At 37.2% G+C, this 23,674-nt stretch overlaps 2 protein-coding genes across 3 annotated transcripts in view; one reads left to right on the forward strand and one right to left on the reverse strand.

Moving 5' to 3' along the window:
- The window catches only part of pde8b (phosphodiesterase 8B), a 51,825-nt gene extending 44,295 nt beyond the window's left edge, over nucleotides 1-7,530 (reverse strand). Inside the window, exon 1 of one of the 2 annotated variants that reach the window (XM_040007278.1) lies at nucleotides 7,339-7,530. In XM_040007278.1, coding sequence (XP_039863212.1) covers nucleotides 7,339-7,386 — 48 coding nt within the window. In that variant the 5' untranslated portion in view covers nucleotides 7,387-7,530. Of the gene's footprint in view, nucleotides 1-1,854; nucleotides 3,087-7,338 lie in introns of those variants that run through there. The other variant, XM_040007277.1, reaches the window with a different exon arrangement.
- An 11,130-nt stretch (nucleotides 7,531-18,660) lies between these two features.
- LOC120718719 (corticotropin releasing hormone binding protein) lies at nucleotides 18,661-22,632 on the forward strand. Its single transcript, XM_040007370.1, has 7 exons — nucleotides 18,661-18,808; nucleotides 18,895-18,988; nucleotides 19,399-19,556; nucleotides 20,018-20,228; nucleotides 20,834-20,979; nucleotides 21,524-21,641; nucleotides 21,728-22,632. Exons 1-7 carry the CDS (start codon nucleotides 18,719-18,721, stop codon nucleotides 21,880-21,882), a joined length of 972 nt encoding a protein of 323 aa, XP_039863304.1. The 5' UTR covers nucleotides 18,661-18,718; the 3' UTR covers nucleotides 21,883-22,632.
- Nucleotides 22,633-23,674: the final 1,042 nt, after the last annotated feature.

Consider the following 23,674-nt stretch of genomic DNA (forward strand, 5'->3'; position numbering starts at 1 on the left):
CTGCTGAACCTAAATGTTACCAAACTGTTTGCTATAATTCCAGCTCCTGGCAAGAAGTCTAGGTTAAGGTGACTAAATGTTTTCATTCGTGGGAATGACTCATGTCATATCGATGTCTTGTCGTTTCACGCGTGCCAAATTTCTTCCATATTAGGAGCAGACAAGACAAATATCAGGAAAAATGAATGAAAAGTGTTAAAGACTATCCACAAATGTGAAATAAGGACAATTTAAAAGCTTTTTAATATGAACAATCAAAAACAACTGGAACCATGCTAGCCTCAGAGATAAAAGTCTCTGAATCTCATCCAGGCCTGAATGGGTTAATGTATTCTCAGAGTCTGATGACACGATCATCTGCTAGACTACTTCTTAGCAAAACACAGTTATATCCTCTGGGGTTTGATCATAAATATGAAGAAGTATCTGTTCACATGCTTCCTCATGAGAGAAATCCTTCATCAAGTAAAAAGCACACGAACTTCATGAAAAGATTTGAAAACTGCTAAGCAGAGCAGAGCAGTGCTGTGCTCAGTTTTGTCTCAGTTTTCACGTGGTTATCAACGTTTTAAATATCTGTAATATGTTCATTAAGTGAGCCGCTTACCATTTTTTTCAGTATAAAAAATAGTGTTTATTTTTAAAAAACTTGTTCTCTGAAAAACTTTGAAATACATTTAATGTACTTATCCACAAAAATGTGGCTGTTTCCGAAAGCTTGACTCCTGCATTACAGATTATTACATTAAATTAATAGCAATTAATTCTTTTTTCCACGATGACTCAAATAATAATCCTCTTCATAATGACTTAATTTATTAGATTAATAGGTTTTTACACATCTTAAAGCAAACAGTATCATAAATGGGGTTGATATAAAGGATATAAACCAAAGTTATCAAATCTGAGCTGATCCTCTGACTTTAGGCAATCTGAAACACACTTTGCATTTTATTGCTGAAGTACTGACCCACTGCATGTACAGTTGCTCATTTCATGTCTTTGTCTGCTTCCGGGAACCTCTGCCTGGAGCTTTGGGGCTGTACTCAGAGATAATAAACAAAAGCCTGCAAACAAGCTTTTCTTATAGCACAGATTTAGACTACATGAGATGGCTGATGGCGAGAAACACGCTAAGTGGGGATTTCAGGGAAAGCTAGACCTGAGTTTGGGTTTTTTTGTAAAGTAAAAACTTCTGGTAACTCTTGCCTTTAAAACTCTGTAGTACTTATATAGAACATGGTTTCATAACACACTGCAGAGTACATATGTAATCATGTATAAGTGCTTAGTAACGCATTTATGAGCAATTATAACTCTCCTGTGGATACAATGAAGTGGAGTGTGGTGCAAACACGTGTTATAAAGAAATACTAAACACAAATATGGTCCATCTTCTGCAGGTACTCTTCAATAGAAACTTAAAATGCCCTTATCTTCTTATTGTGTTACACGCTGCTACAGAGTCCTCAGTCAACGTGTAAGCTCATTCTTAAGATTAACACATTTTGTGCATTAAAATGCAATTATGCAGCATAACACCCTGCCTACACCAGATCCTTTAGTAAGGCCACCGTTATATGTCATACATTCAATTATCATCATCGTTACACACATGGCTGGCTGCAGGCATGGCTTGACACAGGGCGAGTTAATGAGGAGGGATTGAATGAACTGCAGCCAGATTTCTAATCCCGGACCCACAGGTTTGGGCCTCATCAACTAACAAACAACAACAACAATGGCCCTCTCGCAAGTGTGCTTTTCACTCACGACTCTGCTGATGCGGTGACCATATGCCAGCACACCCATGTTCGGTTCATTCAACGCGTTCCACTGTCACAGCCACTGTACCTTGACGCTGGTGTGGCTGGTCTGCGTCTCGGCCTCGATGCGGATGTGCCCTCCACTGTTCTCCTTGCGATCCCGGCACGAGTTGTTGCGCGAGTGCCGACTCTGGTAGGTGATGACGGAAGGGATGGTCTCGGCCGCATCGGTCTTGATGAAGAGCCCGTGGAGCGTGGTTGCGTTGCCCTGAGAGATGGTGGTGGTCTGGTGGGGGGAGTTGGATTCGTCTGAGTCTCGGCAGTAGATCACCCCGCTCTGAGAGACGTGGATACTGGGAGCGCAGCCCATACCTCAGCGACGCGCCTCCGGAGTCAGATCCCAGATAATAAACACCGACTCGTGGGTACCACCTTCCTGTCGTCCACAGCTGCCTGCACACAGGCTGCTTTTTTCTCCGGGCATCGGCTGCGGGGTCGAATCGCTCTGTTCTCCACACACCTCCGTTCGAGAACATCAAGGGAGGGAAAACGTGAGATGTAGATAATTATTTAAAACATGCGACCTACGAATTCGGTTTTGTTCCCAAGCTCCCGCTATTGGCGGATTTTGGACTTCGACTTCATATTGAGGACAAAATGTGTTTCAGGCTATGATCTAAAGCTTCCCGATAACCCGTTCTCCCCGCCGGCGCTTCCATCAAATGACCCGGACTAATGAATAAAATGAATAGATGGTCTAAACCACCTGGCGGCTCTTCATCACCTCTTGCTTCATATCCGGCTTTATTTCTCCGATCGTCCTCGGTGACATGGTCGCATTTTCGGCCTGTGATGAGTAGCCTTTATGAAATCTCTTCTATCTCTCTACTTTAGCTATTCTGCTTGCTGATCATTGGCCACGGTCCATCTCCCTCTCTTCCTTTCTGCTTCCTAGTCTCTCTCTCTCCTCTCTCTATCTCCATCATACCAACATTGTATAATTTTTGACTCTGCAGAACGAGCCTTCATAACTCCCAAGAGGCCATGCTGTGACTCCAGGGGTCCTTTAAAGCCCCGCTTGAATTATGGATAATGCTATCACAGTAATGGGGACCTGATGAAACACCACTTACTGTTCAAACAACCTCCCGCCTCACCTTTAGGCACGTGGTTAATTTAGAGAACAGGGTATATTTACTCTTCAGCCGAAATGGGGGGAGGGGGGGATGACATAATTGTTTTCTGGAAGAAAATGTTTTATAAAATGTGTGTATAGACAATTTTTTATTGCCTTTTGTTACAGTTCTGCTGCCAAAAATAAACTAGCGTTTGACATGTAAGCACAATAATCATTATAATATTTCTATTTAAACATTCATTCTTCCACTCAAGATTAGGATAGTTGGTAATAACGTGCTTATTTGTTTATTGAATGTGATACTAACTGGATCAGAAATTCTGTAAATGCCAGTTATAATTTGATATATTATAATTTATCCTTAAACATAATTATGTTTTTCAACTGAGTATCTAAGCAGATGTGTCACATAATGCATTTAAACTGTAATAAAACTGCACTCCATTGTATTTTGTATTAAACTATTTGCTTTGACATTTTGGATAAAAAAATATTATTATTTTCCATCACTAAAATTAAATGTGGGCTCTAACAATGTGGGCTTGTTACCGAAGCCTGACCCGGTGATGGGTGTAATCTTAAACCTCTCTGGTCAGTGGTCAGTTCTCTCTCTCTCTCTCTCTCTCTCTCTCTCTCTCTCTCTCTCTCTATATATATATATATATATATATATATGTGTGTGTGTGTGTGTGTGTGTGTGTGTGTGTGTGTTTGGGAACAGGGCATTAGGGAACAGTGAAGTATAGAGCTGAATAGAATAGAATAGTCACAAAGCAACATAAATTCATTTTTGGCACATTTGGCTTTAGAGTAAAAAATTGCAGTCTGTACAAGAATAACAATATATACAAGAATATGACAACCAAAAAAAAGTCTTCAAAATGAAAGCAAAATTAAAATAACCATCTTCCATGACATCTTATTTAAAATATTCACAGCTGTAGGAATAAAAGACGTTTTGTAAACCCTTTTCTTACCCAAGACGACTACATAACACCAGTCTGATGTTAACAGCTGAAAGGACTGGTGGTAGGGAATTAATCTGACCTGATGTATAACTCAGACGTTTTCATGATACTACTTGCATATTGCTGGTATCCATTACTGAGTTCATGATGGCCATAGCGTCCAGGTCTGAAAATCATAGCCATAACTACAATGAACATGCATTTTTTTGTGGCCCCCAGGGGGCGTTACCTGTGGTAGCAGAAATACTCCAGATTCTTTGGGAGAATGATCCTCTGCCCTGACCTCTGCAAATACTTTCCTGATGATTTTATTGTCTTAATCATACTTTTTAAGTCATATTAAATAAAACATTTAGTGCACGTTAGTCCATGTATATCAGAAAAAGAGATTTTTCAGTTTAAGCTAACTTGTGACTAACAACTGATTAGACAACAAGAATGTGGTTTCACAGTCAGATCCACCTCTAGTTTGTCATACATGCTTTCAAAACACCAAGACGGTGACAGCATGAACACTCAACCCGAGGATTCAAACTGAACCTCACCAGCCAGTTGGTGATGTCATGGTGGCTATATCCATCTTTTATACTTTGCACTTTTTGGTAGGCTACCTATTACTACAGGATGCAGAATGACCATCAAAACAAAATAACAATATTTCAGGAAAGGTACAGTGATGATTTCTACATCATTAATAAATGCCTGATATACAGTCCATGCACAAACTCTTAACCTTACTGTGATGTTTAATATACTCATTCAACATGTGATAAACTTATTTTGCTTTGAAAATACAGTCAACTGCATATCATTTATTTAAAATCTAACTGCACAGTTTATTCATATTGACTTATGTTAACTTTGTGCTTTAACTAACTAATTTAACGAGGTACTTTTTCCTGAATTATTTTTTCACATTAGCAATTAAGGACTTAAACCACTAACACACTTTGCTCAATATTCTATTATTATTTTCAAGTTTCAATCATTTTAACCATCAAGCAAAATGAATAAAAATTACATGAACTGCTTAATAATTTCACAAACAAAAGAGTTTTTGTTTTCTTTTCATTGTCACTTTATGCTGTGAATTTGAAAGCACTGGATGACAAAACAAGCAAACTGAAGACATTGCCTTGGGGTCTGGGAAACTGTGTTGCACTTTCCCCCCCTTTTTTGTGAATTAAACAATAAATTAGTCAATTAAAATTATTTTGAGGCCATACCCTCCATTATAATTTCTAAAACTTTACAAATATGAATGACATAATCTCAGAACATATAACAAACATTTGTTTAAACATATTCTTACTTAGTGCTGCATTTAGCCGTAAGCAAAACAGTCATATTTAGCTTTTTATTTGCAATCACCCACCCTTTATTCATTTAGGCAAGACTCCTAAATGAGGACTGCACATAAATAAAATATTATTTTTCAATCTATTGTATAATGTTTAAAAAAATTGCTGGTATATTTCGTCAGTGGAGGGGGTAGTGTTAAAACCTTTCGAAAGTATTCCTGCTGATGGTGCTTTAAAACAGTTATTCATATAACTGTATGAATATTGGGAAAAAAAGGCTAGCCATCAAAACAAAGTATCGCTGCAAAAATATATACAGTTACAGAGTGTTTTCTACATGAGAATATATTAAGAGAAGCACTTTAGCAGTGCCTCTAGCAGCAGGTCTGGTTTATGTCCATGTGGGCAAGCAAAGCATATAATTTCAGTGAATGATTCTCTCAGCATCACTTCAGCCATTCCATCCACATGTACCACATAACTATACAACTGATTTGATTTATTGACCTGACAGGTGATCCCTAGAGACAGACACACAGAAATAAGATATGGAAGAAATGGCCTCATACTTTTGGAGGTTTAATATTCAAAGATGAATAGGGAGAAGTGAAAAAGCTGTATTGATAAAGTTTAACAATCACTGTCCTTTGTCAAAAGTAGCCACGTAGTACAGTTAGTAGTTGTTTTAAGCTGCTTTCCCTCTAATTCACATTCACTATGGGATAGTTTACTTTTGCTCAGCAAAATATGTTTATTTATATATATTTATTTATGCATTTATAATATGTAAATGCAAATAATTAATTTATAAATCTTTATAAATTAAGTTAAAAAACCATATAACATGTAACTACACTAAACATGTGATTTTCTTATAATTTGTGTTACATAAGTGACTCTATTGAACCACTTAACAGTATGTAAAAAACACTGAGCTCTCACAGTTGCAACATTTGAAAGCTGTGTACACATGCTGTCACACATACGTCACTAATACTACAATGTTACATTCAGTTTTTTTGTTATCAGCTGCAACAGCGTAGCACTATTTCCCTGTGTGATACTGTGTGTGGGTGTGTGATCATGACAAAGGCAATTTTGAGCACACTGGCAGGAGTTTATGTGTCTGTCAATGCATTTGTCAGCACACTAGCGTCAAAACACTTCAAGATGCAGTCATAAAACTTTAGTGGTGTCTAGCTGAGCGTAAAATAAAGATTATGTTTAAAGATGTGTGTAATCCGACCCAGTAAAGAATGCCAGAAGTAGGGGCTTAGATAAAAACAACAAACATTCTGGCACAGTTTTTTGTTTTAATCTGGTGTGTAGTTTGTAAAGTTCAATTTCACACATGTATGTAGTCCAAGAACTCACTGATGTCACTCCTATGAAGTGATCGAAATATGGTCTCTTGTTTAAGGATCTAAATAAATAATAAATATATGGATACCTAAATGAATACAATTCCTCTAACGCTGTTTTTAAATACAAAATGTCTGGTTACTTGCATATAAGAGCACTGAACCTACAGTGAAACCTAATTTTACTTGCTCAGTATGCAATAGGCTTCTGCTTAGAAGGCCCTCTGGTGGCCGAGCTCATAAACTGCTGGTTTAAATGGTAAATAAACAGAAAGAAACACAGTCAGGTGGTTGTACAGGATAAAATATCCTCATACGTGCTGAGGGTTCGTCATCGCAGCTCTTCAGTTATCTAGGCTATATTTTAGGGGAAAATACTCGCTTTTCATTTGCCAGCTTGGCTGACGACAACTACAAACTATGTAGCGATGTTAATGAGCTTTTCTGACGTGGTCTGCTCAGAGTTTTACACATGACGCGTATAAAGCAAGACAATCTAATTTATGATTTGATTATTTAAATAAAACAACACAACGTTGTTTTTTTTCAAGAACTACACAGAAATAAAATAACGGCTATGTTCCAATTAAGAACAGATAACAGTGCGACCCCTTCCACTTTTCACGGTAGTAAGTGTAATTTATAATCTTAGATTTCAGCCTGTATTATTTCCTCTTTTTTAGTTCCTTGCTACTAGCCTTAAGCTATAGGCAGTAGGTCTGGAAGTGCACGGTGACAACTAACATAAAGTTTTTTCACTTTAAGCCCAAAATAAGAGTTGGATTTACTTCGGCAAGCGCCTACCTTTCGTGGTCCATTAGGGGGGAAAGCCTCTGATGACAGTCCGCTCATGTTTCAAAACCAAATATTTTGTCCTTCAGTATATAATGCAAACAGCGGGGAGTTTAAGTAAGCACTGGTTCCGCATCTGAGACCTGTAGGAAGAGCGGCAGAGTTACGTGGAGCTCCACAGGTAGAGAGTGCTGGATGGTTAGTTAGACGCTGGCCTCTGAACTCCATAACCTAGGTTCAGATTGCACCGGGCAGGCCCGGTGTCCGTGTGGCCCTAGTGCCCTTTACACGGCCTGGTGAAAAGCAGTAGTAATGTGATATTCTGTGAAGTTAACACAAAAAGTAAAATGGAAAAAGTTCAACATTTTGTATAAAGAGATGTAGGAGGCATTCATACTCCACCATCAGGTTATTTAAAAACCAGTATATCTGACAGTTATAGTCAGCACCGCCTGAGCTCACTTTCCAGTATTCAGCAACACATTTTCAATATAACTTTATGTTAGTAATAATACCTGTGCATCCTTGTAATTTCATAATCTGCATTTACCACAAACTGCAGTCTATTTTCAGCCTGTCCCAAGTCTCTGCCTTATGGTATATTATTATACAGCGCACAGCATATTATATGACTGTACCATTATTTGAAATTGAAATCTCAGAAGCTCAGAAGAGTTTATCAAACACCATGATTGCATAATTTGAATCTGGAAAGTCATGTGAATACATTTCTTTCACCAGCTGCCGTGATACTGGCTGTACTTCCTTTTATTTGTTTAACAGCTTTAAAGTGCTCTGCTTTTAAAGAGCTCATTATCATCATAAAATGTGTTCCTATAGATTAAACTACCAAAAGAGATATTAAGTATATTTAACTCCACCCTTAGCATCTACAACAGTACAAGACTACTAATAGTACTATTGGGTTAATCAGATGCAGTATTTGATTTGCATGTTAAGCAAAGTTATTATAACTTTTTAAAAAATCACAATGTAGTAATTTAGTTTATTTTTAGCATGAGTTTGCTAATTTCATACTAAGAGGGATTTTCAGGAGGAAGACATGAGAACTTTAGAACAGAAGACAAACTGTAGCACAGAAATGCATAATCAGTTTGTGAAATCCTCAGACTCACAGTCAGGTAGACATTAAAGTCTCCATATGCAACAATGTCTCTTTAGACTAAAGTGACCAACTGTTAAAGAGAATCTAGCTGTCCCCCCTTTAATTTTTTTTCAGTACTTTTTGTTTGTGTGTCTTCACACTTGCAATAAGTTAACAATAATAACACTGACAGTAAGACACCAGCTTTTACAGTCAGATAGACAGACTGTTGTTGAGACTGAGTCAAAGTAGTAAAATGATATTCTGATTAAAAGGGACCTTCAGAACTCAGACTTTCTGTTGAATTATACATTTAACCTTTCCTGTGAGAAATAAAAGCATATACAATAATTAGCAATTTTCAAGACATATTTAAAAAAAGAAAGAAAAAAGACAACAAAAGCAGATTGTTTTGCATGTAATATATAGTATTGCTTCATGTTTGCTGCTTGTATACTGGCTGGGGGTTTTTATGTGTGGAGTTTGGAGACATGCATTAATTGGTGATTCTAAATTGGCTATGAATAAATGTCATCTCTGTTTTAGCTCTGTAATAGACTTGGGCCCTTTTGTGTACATACCCTGCTTTTTGCTCTGTGACAGCAGAGGATAGGCTCCAGCTCCTAAATCAAAGAGGAGGATCATAAGATGAATGCTTTTTTATGATAACTGCAGTGGAGATAGACACAAAAAATTGCAAGCAGAGAGGTTAAAGAAGAATTCTCCCTGAGAGGGAGTGGAATGGGGGCTCCATGTGACCATGTGGTCTTAATCACTGTGCCTGGAACCTGAAAAATCATTTGAAACTGAAAAATAACGGACGTCATTTTGTTATTCTTTAGGCTTTTATCTCCACACTATCCATATTAAGCTTGCTGAAATCTGATACAGTAAAGTAAAAAAAAAAAAATGCAATAAGATCCTTAATAATCTACATATTTACAAGTTTTGCTGTCTTGTTCAGTTTCATCAGTTGACTCTTTAGTGCTATCACTAAACAAGCTGTAGGTCACATATAACTGGAAAGTGGGATGCAAGAAAGCGAGGGCTTAAAATTTTTAAGTCACTGATTAAAACGTTATGAACAATATTTACAAATGAACACAAGAATATTTACTTTCAATTCTGGAGCATGAAATTTGCTAAATGGTAAATGTGCTTTGTGTGTTTTTTACTCTGTTTGAGCACTCCAACCTACTTCTATGTTTAAGTGCTTCCTAGCAAACATTCACCTCCTGATGAATGCATCAGGAGCAGGTTGGGGTTCAGGATTATGCCCAAAATACTGAACCTGAGAACTGCAGACTGGATGGACCGACCTTCTGAGATGACCTGTTGGATGTCCTGAGCCACAGCCACATCCATTTGCACAAGTCTTCTTCCGCAACATTTCCAGATATGAATTTTATTGAAACATTTTATATCTTAACCACTTATCCAGCTGAGCTTGGATGTTGTTTAGTCAGCAGTCATCACAAGGTTAACCACACACACTCTGGCCAGTTACTCTAATAAGCACGCTTTTGGACTGTTTCCTAGAGAAAACCCACACAAACAGAGGCAGAACATCCAAACATCACACAGGAGGTGGGAACTCAGAACCCTCTTGCTGTGAGGGTGCCTATCTAATGAAATGTATCTCATTTTGTGAGTCAGCAACACTGTGTGTGCATACAGTTTGAGCAGAAGCTGAAGTTAGAGCCAGCACATGCATTTAAAATATGTCATTTGTAAAGAGTGAAGATGCATGATTAACTTTGCAAATGATAACTTTCAGCTAACTGTTAACTGTCTTTTGATTTGCACTGAAAATTCACAGAAACATTAATGATCAGTAAAATATGTAAAAGCTGGTAGACAAGCTGAAAAAGGTGGATGTGAGTTACAGGTAACATCATCCAGCCAGCAGAGGGCATGAGAAGTACAGTGGATGACTTCCCATTACTGCAATATATACTGACCGTTGAGAAGTTTTTCTTTTTCTTTAATATTATTAAAAATTGCGAAGGACTGTGTGGAAAACAACATATGCAGTAGTTATAATAAATATAAACACATGTAAAGGGCTATAAAAAAGGCTTGCACCAATTTTGTCTGCTTAAAAAATGAGGAAATACCTTTCTAGGAAGACACCTACAAGCTAAAGATGCTGAATATGCTCTCATCCTGTTTACCAGGAAGCTGGATTTTAGTCTCTTCTGCCTAACGTGCAAGAATGTGTAGCTTAAACTGTTATGACATAAGCAGGCCTTTGTTTCTCTAAATCTGAATTATGCATGGCTGAACTGAATCCTTCTTACACACACACACACACACACACACACACACACACACACACACACACACACACACACACACACACACACACAAAAGCCTACTTCAGCCATCAAAGTGTACAAAACATAAGCCTTTGTGTAAGTGTGTGTGTGTGTGTGTGTGTGTGTGTGTGTGTGTGTGTGTGTGTGTGTGTGTGTGTGTATGCATGTTTGTCCAAATATGCATGAGTCCATGGATACATACCTTTCGGTTCAATCATCACTTTTCTCTGTGGATGTCACTGTGTAGGACTGTTTCATAGAAAGCAAATGTATTTTAAGATTATTGCATTATTATTATAATATAACATTGCTGATGTAATAATACATATTCTAACAATTTCTCACCCCAGAAATAAATCTGATATGTATGTTCAGTGGTGTAAGAAGTGTAATATTTCTCTGAAATGAAATGTAAGTGTATTAGTATCATGAAAAGTAAACAGGAGGAATACGATACAAACAAATTCGAGTTGTCAGTGGAGCAGGATACAAACGTGTTATTAATATCCCTCCAAAAGTTGTCATGTTTTCTTCACTGTTTATGTTTGTGTCCTCAAATGAGCCTTTAGTGTATTTTTTAGTAACAGGGTAATATCAACAGCTGTCCCAAGGATCCACAGTTCATTGTTTCTCTACACAGAAAGGCCATGACCAGATGGTGGATTTGAACCAAGGACCTTCTTGCTGTGAGGCAACAGTGTACCATCACACTGCCCAATATATATAACATTTTTTTCAACAATCTACATCATACAGCTCAAAGACAAGCTATGTTATGCTTGAAATAATATCACATCAAAGCGTGTAATAGACACGCCGGTCCACTGTGTCCTTTTCACGCTTTGCCTCTCCAAAACATGAAATGTACACTCATGCAGAAGTTGTACTAAACTGGAATAACAGCAGAGGGAGGTATTTTATTTCAAGCCAACATGAAAATGATCATGAGAAAGTATTTAAACAGAGTTATTAATGCACTTACATGTAAACATATATTATCCCCATAGCTAATGATCAAGTACTTTGTGGCTTTAAATATATTATCTCCCCCTGCTATTAATGCAACTTCTGCATGCCCGTCCATTTCATGTTTTGGAGAGGCAAAGCATGAAATGGACACGGTGGACCGCTGTTGCCTTAATGCTCTGTGAACTGCAAAGTAAAGAGCCTGCAATATTAGTCCAACAGTCTCATTTGCCTCCATGAGCAAGCACTTGGTGAGAGTGGGAAGGAAAAACTCCCTTTTAACAGGAAGAAATCCCTCCAGTGGAAGTAGTAATGACTGAATGAGGGTGAGGGGAAAGAATCGTCAATAGTGATGCTGACTTGCATTCAGTATACTCATCTGTGCATATTTGTTTGCTTACTACTGAATAGCAAACATTTGTTGCAAACTTGTATTCTGTGCATACTGAAACACATTTTTATTATTTGTGAGTGTTATGTATAATTGTGTATTTGTTTGCATGTATGGGCTTTAAAATAACAGTTCATGTAAGTTACAGGAGCTGCTTTGTGGTTTGGATATCACTTAGGATAATTAGCAAAAAGAAATCCATACAGTAAAGCAGAATTTTTTAAAATCCATTATTAAGTTCTCTATAAAGAGGGTCATTGTTCTCAGTATCTTCCACTGAAAATTCAGTTCAATTAGTGCTAATGAGGCGGACAACACCACAAAGTCACAAAAATATGGATAGAAATTGTAGCAAGATTATACATTAGTGGCAAAGCTTTATCAGTGAGATGAACGGGTACTGGTAGATGTGTCTCTGCATGCCCCCTCGACAGGTGGTGATTGAAGAAGATGGCACTGTGGCTTAACAATAAGCTCAGAATGATATGATCAAACCTGGACCTGTTCAGCTATTTATATTGGTGTGAGCATCAAACTGTAGAATCGGGGGACTATCTGTAAGGTGTGACAATTTATGGTGTGATGAGAAAGGCAATTTTTTTTATTAATGAAAATATATTAGCGCCAGAAGAACTGCAATTTTGATAATGATTTAAGTTTTCATTAACTGACTTTCCAATGATTGTGAAGCCATTCATCAGTGTCAGAGAAGAGCAGATACAAGACAGTGTCAGAGTCAAGTCACAGCGTATCAGTCACACTGTTTGGCTCCTGTGAGGCAACATGTTCAGAATTTGTATTGGCACATTGAGTGCTGTTATCTGTACTATGCATTTATCTGTTTTGGCACATTCATCTTCCCAAGAGAATGTGTTATAATGATTTGTCCTTTAGCTCTACCAGCAGGTCATGGTTTCCACTGACCTGCACATTATCTACACACAGTGGATTAACACAGTTTTTGCACACAGGAACAGTTTTCAGATAATTAATCCTACTGACTTTCAAAATGCCCCGAATTTTCCACCACGCAAGGTTTGCAAATCTTAGTGAAACCATTTAACAAATAGACTGTGAGAAAACAGAAAATTTGACTTTGATGTCCTCCACAGCATGAATTGTGTTGATTTCACCAGTACTTTAGTTTTGAATAAGAAAACCCCATCAGCCTGAGTCCGCATTCAGTTTAGTGTGAATGAATAAATTCAATAATTTTCAATTATTCTTACACACACACACACACACACACACACACACACACACACACACACACACACACACACACACACACACACACACACACACACACATTGTGTAAAATGGACATAAAAGTGAAAGAGTAGCTTTTGGCAGAAAAGAACATAGGGAATGCGTAAAGCAGGGCTTAGACCCTAGGAATTGCAATTTGAACACAAGGTTACAGATCTAGGGAAGATTTTTTTCCCCAACCTCAACGTGTACAACTTATTTCTTTTACGACTTACAAAAACAGACATCTGTTACATTAGATATTCTTTCATGCCAAATGCTACCTGCGGCCTTTAGAATTAACCCGTATTTTTCTCATTTGTTTTCAACGCATGACTCAACATTGTTAACCTTCTCTCACTCTGCCTCATATCCTGAGAGCTTCTAAGCACTTCTTGTTAATGTTTGCATTTGTCGTTGTACATTTTCAGTGCTTTGTTGTCTGTCAAGGATATTATCGAAAAACCACTGAGCTGGTGTCGTGAAACTTGGAAGAAAAATGGGGACCAAGCAAAAACAAAACCCAGTACATTTTGGTTTGGATCTTTAAAGCTGCCATAGCTCATTTGCTTTGTTTGATGGTGGGGTTTCCAAAAGCCCTTCTAATTATTATTGTTAATAATTTGCCATTTCATTGTGTACACAGCATTCTGCAACATACGTTCTGTGTCAATGTGTTTGGACAGAGTGATGGATGGATGGATGGATGGAACCGATACTAAGTCCGTCTTTTATGTAAATTCGATGGACATCACCTATGCTTAGTGACCCCTGTTACTCAGCAAAAAGTCTTACTGCCAAACGAAAACCTACAGAACCCCTTAAGATGGCCAGAATCTTCTCAGATTAATTAGCTCATCAAAAGACTTTTTCCACACATGGCTTAAAAGTGACAGAAGATATATTGCTCGAATGCTAGAACAATAACAATTTGTGTGCTTCGTGCAAAGTGTATTTGCGATTGAAAATATATGTTCTTTGCAAATTATGTGCATGTAGAATTTCTACCATAGAAACGGCCACAGTATATTTACAATAATGAAAAACACTTTGCCTTTGTTAGCAGTTAGGTCCCAGCTACCAGGTGAGATGCATATAGCATTTGATATTTATTACTATTTACAATAATAAACAAAGGATAAAAGCTTGTTTATTACACTCCATTTAAAAAAATGGTGTGTGCCAGTTCAATATGCATAGCAAGAAAAAGATTTAATTTGTTTGCATTTTAGCCTCTATGTTTTTACTTAAGCGTAATACAGCCGACTAGCAACAGCTTGACCACAGCTCTGCCTCACAAGAGAGTAAAGACACAGTAAACTCAGCTCCTTTACTGTTTGAAAGGCACTTAGATTAAACTTTTATTTGGTCAACATGATGATAAGCTTTTATAGACTGATGTCTATCATCTCTGTCAGGAGAAATTAAAATCTCACCGAATAAAACTTAACTTGCATATCTCTATGATGCTCTTTTAAAAAGGCAAAGTTTCTGGTTTCTTCATGAAGTTTGGATGGTAGTCTTTAGCTTTAATGACATTTGCCATATAACTAATTCCATTACATAACATTTAACTAATAGTCCATTGACAATCTGTAGTTTGAGCCAACATAGTTGTTTTGTATGGATAACTTTAAAAGCCAAACCATGCTGCTTACAGACTACTTCAAAAAACTGAGAAGAATTTAGGAAAAAACCCAAATGCACAAAACATCTTCTTGAATCTCTTGCAGTAGGAATATCTTATACAGTTACCCATCACTTTATTAGGTAAGCCTGTTCAACTTCAAAGCAACATTAACATAAATATCTAATCAACCAATCCCAAGGCAGCGAACCAATCCTCTTGGGCATCATCAAGACAAGTTCAAACTGAATGAGGAAGAAAGATGATTCGAGTGACTTTGAAGGTGGCATCAAGCAGGCTGGTCTGAGTATTTCAGAAAACAAAGTATTCCCTCTCATTATTATTAAAATAATATTGTTTATATCAATATATTACTATATTTGCTTTTTAAATAATAACCTTGAACAGTGGGGGGACAGGTATGCAATTACTTTTACAAATGCTATATTGCAAAAACATACATAAAAATTCGATTTGCCTTAAGGGTGTGTGAAAATACGGTAATACATTTTCCAGTTTCTTTAAACATAGTCTTATCTTGGAGAAACAAACATGTTGTTTTGAGTGTGGATTACACCGGCATTAGAATGGATTGACCTTTTCAACAGCCAGAGGCACCTGCAGACCTCAGGGACTGAGCCCAGACAGGTGGGAGACAAGTATTCTGTGTCCTTGACTCTTAATGAGAATGCAACTTGAAACTTTTCTCTGCAGTATTGAACTTTACACAAATAATGTGTGAATATGCCTTTTCAGACCCAGAAAATAAGCAAACATTCTTTACAAATGTAATTTGTTTTTCTGTTAAATCATATTAATTAACTATGGTATGAGTTTCTCCTGGATGAAAAATTTTAGGATGACATTTTAAGACACTGCGTGGTGTTTTGTGTTTGGCTCGAGTTTTCTCACCCTAAAAAACAAGTCAGACTACAGTGCTGAAAGCCCCCAGGGTTTGTTATGACTACATAACATGAGGCAGGCGTAGTGAATGAACTCTGGGTGAGAAGTGAATGGTGTGGAAAACATTGAAGGTTGTTACATGAATCAGTGTTTTTTTGGTATAAACTTCCCATTAACCAACTGTGCTGTGAGACAGAAACAGAGACAATCATCCTCTGTCTCAGCCTGTGTTAATCTAGTTTCTGTTGTGTTTGACATTCTCTACATTATTATTTGAGTTAAGAGTAAGCTACACTGTTAGTTTAACTATATATTTGTGCTTAATCTACTAAAAAGTACAAACAGTTTTTGCATACATTGAAACAGTCCAGAGTAAGAATGATCTGACTTTTTCATTCAGTCCTTATCCAACTTATCCAAAGCTGACACTAAGAAAGCGACAGGGTACATCCTGGACAGGCCACAAGTCTGTTGCAGGACTAGCACCATGCCTCAACAGCACTATCTGTATTCATAAAGGAATGGAGATGGTTAGCAACAACACTCAGGTAGGTTGTGGTGTCTCAACATTGCTCAGGTGGTATTAAGGGGTCCAGAATATGCAAAAAAAAAAAAAATCCCTTACACAATTGTACCACTGCCAGCAGCGTGATACAAAGCATGTCACAGTAAAAATCTAGACTCATCAGACCAGCTAATCCAATCTTTTTTTGTGCATTCAGAGATGCTCTTGAGCATATTCTGGTTGTAACAAGTGGCTATTTTAGTTATGCTTTGATTATACTCCATTGCAGAAGCAGACATGGAAACCTGAGAGTTGAGTAATCATTCCTATTATGCTTCTTAGATGTCCACCACCTGGATGCATGAGTAGTTGGTGCATTTTAATGTAAATTCTGCGCAGACAAGTCTGATTGGTCACAAAAAGCAAGCAAGTACATGGATGCCCACATTGAAGGTTCTAGAATATCTTTTACCTTGACAAGACCAAGGCCATGGTTGACTACAACTGGTATTTTCTCTTTGCCAGGGAAAAAAGGATTCGTTTTAGAGTGCTTATTGTTTTAAACAGTGCCAAGAAAAATGAATTTCAGTGAAGGACTAAGAAGAATTGTAGATTTATACAAACTGGGAAGGTCTCTTGGAGTCATTTCTAACCAACTGCAGATTCCAAGATCATCAGTTTAAGAACCGCAAGTTCAAGTTATTTGCATTTATGATGGTGTCGACCAAGAAAGAAGGCCCTGCTCCAGGACTGACACTTTCAAACCTATGAACACTGTACAAATGTCAAGCATGGTGTTGGTAGTATTATGCCACCATGGGGTTGTTTTGCTGCTTCATGGTTCAGTTACATTACCTCCAGGAAAATGACCAATTTAAATGACTTCCATCCATCCATATTCTAATGCTTGTCCGGGTGTTTTGATAGCATAATCATTTCTTGTTTGCTCCCAAATAAAATTTCAATTAGAATTTATTGACATAGGTCTTAGAAATTGTAAAAGGAAAAAAGAATATTCAGTGTGTCACATTATTTTCATAAAAGATAACTGCCATCATTAATATTTTGTCCCACGAAGAAACAGTGCTTTAATTTGTCACTTACAGATGTAACTTCTGATTCATCAATGAAAGTATCCATAAAGCAGAAAGTTTTAAAATTTTAATATTTCCTATAATGAATGGGCAATGCCTAACATTTCCAAACATGCATCTAAAGTCATTTAAAAATGGTAAAAATTAAAATGTGTAATAATGTCTTCAGCTTTTTTCTCTTTTTTTTACATTTTGCTCCAAGGAGCTAAATGTTTTTTTTATTTTTGTACAGGGAGGAAAAAGTTTGAGGAATGCCGTGTCTCTCTATTATGGTAGAGAGATGCATTTCAGCCTGTTGTATTGGGGATGTTTCCAAAACTGATGGAATTATTAATGTAGTAAAGTACAGACAGATTCCAGTCCACCATACAATACCATTTGCAAAGCATATGATTGGCAATGGCTTCATTTTTTAGCATGACAATGATCCCAAACATACCGTCACTGCTGTGAAAGCACCTGGATTCAAAAGTGCACAATTGGAACACATCAAGTCATGGACCATGGATTGGTCTCTGAAGAACCCAGACCGTAGCAATATTGAGAACTGAAGAAAAGGTAACCAACATTCAGACAAGAGCTTTGAATGTCCTCTGAGAATCCTGGAGGACTTTTTTTTTTAGCTAATTCTGAAGACTATTTGAAGAAACTGCAAGAAAGCATGAAAGGTGGTCATAACAACGATGCACAACTATGTTTTTGTCTTATATAGTTCATGTTCGTGTGTGTTTTCACATTTCTCAATAGATCATTGCACCTGTGTTCAATAATCCTATACAATATTTTAAAAGGTGTGGCTCAATACTTTTGCACAGTACTGAAAGGATTTAATATCCTTTTTGTTACACAGTGTAAAAGGCCCTTGTGCATGCATCACTCGTTTCACTTTTTATTTAGAACAAAGAGAAGAGGGCAAACATGTTCAATGTGAGTTGTTTAATGATCGGTATGAGTCTGGGAGGGCTGCAGCAGCTACCTGAGTCGCTTTGAGGGAAGATGAGTGGGAAGGGAAGATCAGCTTTTCCCTTTCTGTCTTTGTTTTTTCATCCATTCGTCCCTTGCTCTCGTCACAGCTACGCAATTGGCTGCTTAAGGAGTGGATCGTATGGGAGGGGAGGGCGTCCACGGTGGGCGAACATGTCACTTGGTCCTTACAGTATTTGCTCCTATAAAAAGCAGCGCTTGTCGCGGAGGAGCTCAGACTTTCTCCGCTCAGGTGAGCCTTGCAGACAGAGATGCGCGTTATGGAGCGCACTTTCCGGGAGCAGCTCTTCTTTCTGGTGTTGTGCTTGTCCGTCCTCAAGGGAGACTCCAGGTATATTGAGGTAAGTGTCCGGACAGATACAGAAACTTCTTAGAAGATTCAAAGGTACAAACGAGACGCGCCAAACTTCTCTCCCACTCTCTGTAGAACAACGAAATCACAAAAGATGAATTATATTCATTTTTCAACTCGGAACTCAAGAGAGAAATGCCCGAAGAGTTGATGTATCGCCGACCTTTACGTAAGTCACGTGACATCTATCTATAATATTTTAAATAAACATATAATTGATGGTTTATGCTGGTTTTTCTTGTTTTTGTTTTTTTAATTTTTGCAACTTATGCGTTTGAAGAACAGATAAAAGGGGAGGCAGCGTTTTTGTATACTTTTGGTAAATTAGACTTGTTTTCTGTCTCTTAATTTTGGTTTTACCAAAATTGCTCTCGATAAACACCTAAGTATAATCAATAGGCTAAAAGAGCTGAAATGTAGAGAATGAATGAAAACGCAGCAGAAAAAGATATTTATATTAAAAAATGATAATAAATATAATAAATAGTAATTAGAGTAGATCAATGTGTTTTCATTTATTTATAATTTTTCATATTTGGTTGGCAAAGTTTTCAAATTCTTTCCTGGAATGCCTTTCAGGTTGTCTGGACATGGTTGCAGTGGAGGGCCAGTTCACCTTCACAGCAGAGCGCCCTCAGCTCAGCTGTGCCGCTTTCTTCATGGCAGAGCCCAATGAAGTGATCAGTGTGGATTATGACAGCGTTGACATTGACTGCACGGGAGGAGACTTCATCACTGTAAGCTAACAGCGCTTCTCGTGAAACACCTTTCCCCTCCTCTTATATTGAGCAAAATATCACAAGATGGGTAGATGCATCTGGTCACGTTGAGCTTGAAGGGCTTAAAACTTTATTTTATTGCATGATTTTTGGATAATTACAGGTAATGACATAGACTTTTTTGTGCTTTTGTGATAAAGCTTTTGCTCTGTGTTTCCATGTCACCAAATACTGGGGTCTGTTATCTTGGATCCTAATTAGACAAAATGCTCTTTAAACATAAAGTAATTGGGCACAAACCTGCTTCCTTTAGGTGAGCTACCTGAAAATCACTTCCCTATTGATTGCATACTGGTTAAGTTTCAGCCTAAAGAGTTTAATATTCTTTCTCATCATTAGTAAAACCATCAAGAAATAATTTGCGATTAAATATAAAATTCTACTTAAAGCTTCTGTCTTTTAATATATATCCCATCAAGGTGTTCGACGGCTGGGTGATGAAAGGGGAAAAGTTTCCCAGCACCCACGATCACCCACTGCCTTTGTTCGAGCGCTATGTGGATTACTGCGACTCTGGATCGCTGAGGAAAAGCGTGCGCTCTTCTCAGAACGTGGCCATGGTCTTCTTCCGCATTCACAGTGCCGGCAGCAGCTTCACCCTGACAGTCAGGAAACACACCAACCCCTTTCGTATGTAGACGATCATTTTCAGAAGTAAACTCTAAAATTCCCTGCATGCACATAAACATAACCATTTGAGCTTTCAGCCCATTTACACTGCAATTAATGTGTAATTCAGTGGTGATACTGGCAGCCTGACATGGTGCTTTAGTCATCACTTGCACCATTAGTGGACAATTTGCCACCACTGTGTTCCTGGATGAGGACCAAGGACAGGCTGCAAATGCTCTCCCACAGTAACATGAAAGGAAAGGGCAACTTAGATGATGAACCTGCTTTTTAAGTGTTTTTGAGATTGACCTCAGTGAAGGCGTTAAAGTTTTCTTCATTTTCTTTGAAACTACCTGATCTTTACTAATTAGATATAATAATAATAGTGAAATAGTGCTTTGAAAAATGCTTGTGTAACAGACCACAAGCATAGAATTATTTTTGACCTTTTGACATTTGTCATTCAATGCAACAAATTGAAGAGGTACTTTAACACCATGTATATGTGAATCATGCATGTACAACCCCAGCCTTTAGGTTATGTGTACATTCCTATGCTTCTATCTGAACATCCATCAAAGTGATCATATTTGCAACATCCACCCTTGTCTATTGTTTTGCAGCCTGCAATGTCATGTCACAGTCACCAGAGGGCAGTTACACAATGGCGATCCCACAGCAGCACAGAAACTGCAGCTTCTCCATCATATATCCAGTAGAGATCAGCATCTCAGAGTTCAGCCTGGGCCACTACAACCACCTCCCCAAGGTAAAGAAAGTCACTAAACACCCTTGAATATTGCCGCAGTGCTTTTAATTCATCTTCAGTGTTACAGGGTTTCTCAGTTTATATAGCAACTGAAACCTTAAGTAAAAAGTGATTTTTGCATTGAGAATATTAGTGATTTTAAGTGACCAGACCCCTAAAATCATAACAAATTCAGATCTCATACTAAGGTATAAGGTATATAAGGCATAAGATTCAAATCAGTTATGGAGTGATTTAAATGAGAGTCACAACAAGGTGTAGCTCCAAGAGATGAAATGGCACCAGACTGTGCTTTCTCTTAGCTCTAAACAAAATAACATCAGCGTAAAAAAAGGTAAAAAGCTTTTAAAGTGTGCTTGGTAGGACATTTTCTTTTTTTACAAACTTAAAATAATTTATCTTAGGATATTTTTTATTAAAAAACACATATTCTCATAATATATGTTGTCCTTAAAAATTCACTATATGTACCTTTATTTTGCACAATAAGTATTTAGTATTTGTTAGTTAGTATTTGTATCACACTCTATGTTGATTTCCATAGAGATCCATGCCCGGATGTGCAGAATCAGGGGACTTTGTACAGCTGCTGGGGGGAAACGGCATTGATACATCAAAGCTGCTTCCCATTACTGACCTCTGCATCGCTTTCACTGGACCAAGTAAGTGCACACCATCTCTCTGCCTCCTCTTCTCTTTAAATAAAACACCAGTCAAGACTTAAGATTTCCTTTTGCTCTACCTGCAGCTCACATGAAGATTGGCTGTGATAACACTGTGGTGAGGATGGTGTCCAGCGGGAAGTTTGTCAACCGCGTGTCTTTCAGCTACAGGCTATTAGACAGCCAGGAGCTACAGACGATCAAACTCAACAACGTGGAAGATTTCTGTTTCAATAACTGATCCTAACAGGATCTTATGTGACAAATGTAGCATTTGACTGCAAATGTTTTTAAAATGGCTTTAAGTGAAAGTAACAGTCAGTCCCTCTGATTAGATAAAATGTCTGAGGACATTGAAATAAAAGTGTACGAAAAATAAAAGATAAGTGTCATAGGACTATTATGATATTACACACTCCACTTTACATTTTTTAAAATAGATTTTTCTTTTAAATTTCATTCATCTTATTGTAAATAAATTTAATTAAGTGTCCTTTTGTGTTTGGTGGAACCACACTTGTTTTTATATGCTGTGAGCGCCCTGTGTGCATTTATCAGAATTAGACTTATAATGTTGTTTTGGGAGTTTGTCATCAACATTCTTGATAAGGAATGGTGCTAAAATGAATGTCACCTTCTGTTTGTGTGAGTACTGGTGATGTGCTGAATCATGGACATGGAGGGTGAACGTAAAGTGAGGGAGTATGCCATCGCCATTATGAGGGGATTTGATTAAAAAAAGACCAAAAACGTTTTTTGTAATAAAATGATATTGCATGACAAAGCACTCAACCGGGGTTTTCTTATTATAAAAAAAAAAGAAAGAAAAAAATGGACTCTCTTTTAATTCATTCATAAAAAAGCAGTCAGATTTCAAGTTTTAAGATATTACCTTTATTTGACCTTTTGACCTCTACTTTGACCTTGGATTTGATCTCCTAGTACCAGAAAATTTTTTAAGCATATTAAAATATCCCAAAGATAATATAAGCTATTAACGTGGGTCAGATCTATCTATCTATCTATCTATCTATCTATCTATCTATCTATCTATCTATCTATCTATCTATATATATATATATATATATATATATATATATATATATATACATATATATATATATCTGACCCATGTTAAAGTAATGGACTGAACATACACACACCCACTAGCACTTTATATAGCCTCTGTAGAAATTAGCCACATATTTAACTTATCTTAACTGCACTACTGTATAATTCTGTATAAACAATCATTCTGTACAATATGATAATTATAATTCTACAACTGTTTATAACTTGCATATTTCTGTATAGTTTCATATTTATATCCTGTTCATAGCCTGTACATAGCTTGTGTACCCACTACAGCCTGTACATACTTATAGTTATAGCATATTCATAACATACTTTCATACCGTGTACATTGTAACATACCCATAATAGACACATTTTTGTACCTTCATACCTATAACAGACCCATTTCTGTAATATATCTATATCATGGCTAAAGCACTTCTGGATGGATGCAAACTGCATATCGTTGCCTTGTACTTGTGACATGTGCAATGACAATAAAGTTGAATTCTATTCTATTCTATTCTATTCTAGTTTACATCGACTGGTTATTTTGCTAAATGCTTCCTAAATCTTTTTTTTTTTAATCTCATGTTCACCCTCTAGCATGCTTAAATAATCCAGTTTTTGGCTCCATGCTAACATTTGGTGCTTTTAATCTATATACACAACATAGAAATATTCATGGCAAATGTAGATTGCCAAAAAACTAAAACAGAGGTAGAGTAGGGTCTGCAAATCTTAATAAAATGTGTCTGTCATCTCTGTCACAACTACAGTTATGAATGAGTTATTTGCAAAGATGTAAGAAGAAACATGGATTCACTGTTGAAAATAATTACGTGTCACCAGTTAAATGCAGGAGATTTAGGGCGTATCAGGTGAAGTCAGACATTGTGGGCTCCTGTCTTAGCAAACCCATGTCTGCAAAACCATCATGTGTTCAGTGGAGTACGTGT

The sequence above is a fragment of the Simochromis diagramma genome, unplaced genomic scaffold (assembly GCF_900408965.1).
Source record: "Simochromis diagramma unplaced genomic scaffold, fSimDia1.1 OVJJ01000682.1, whole genome shotgun sequence".
NCBI classification, from domain to species: domain Eukaryota; kingdom Metazoa; phylum Chordata; class Actinopteri; order Cichliformes; family Cichlidae; genus Simochromis; species Simochromis diagramma.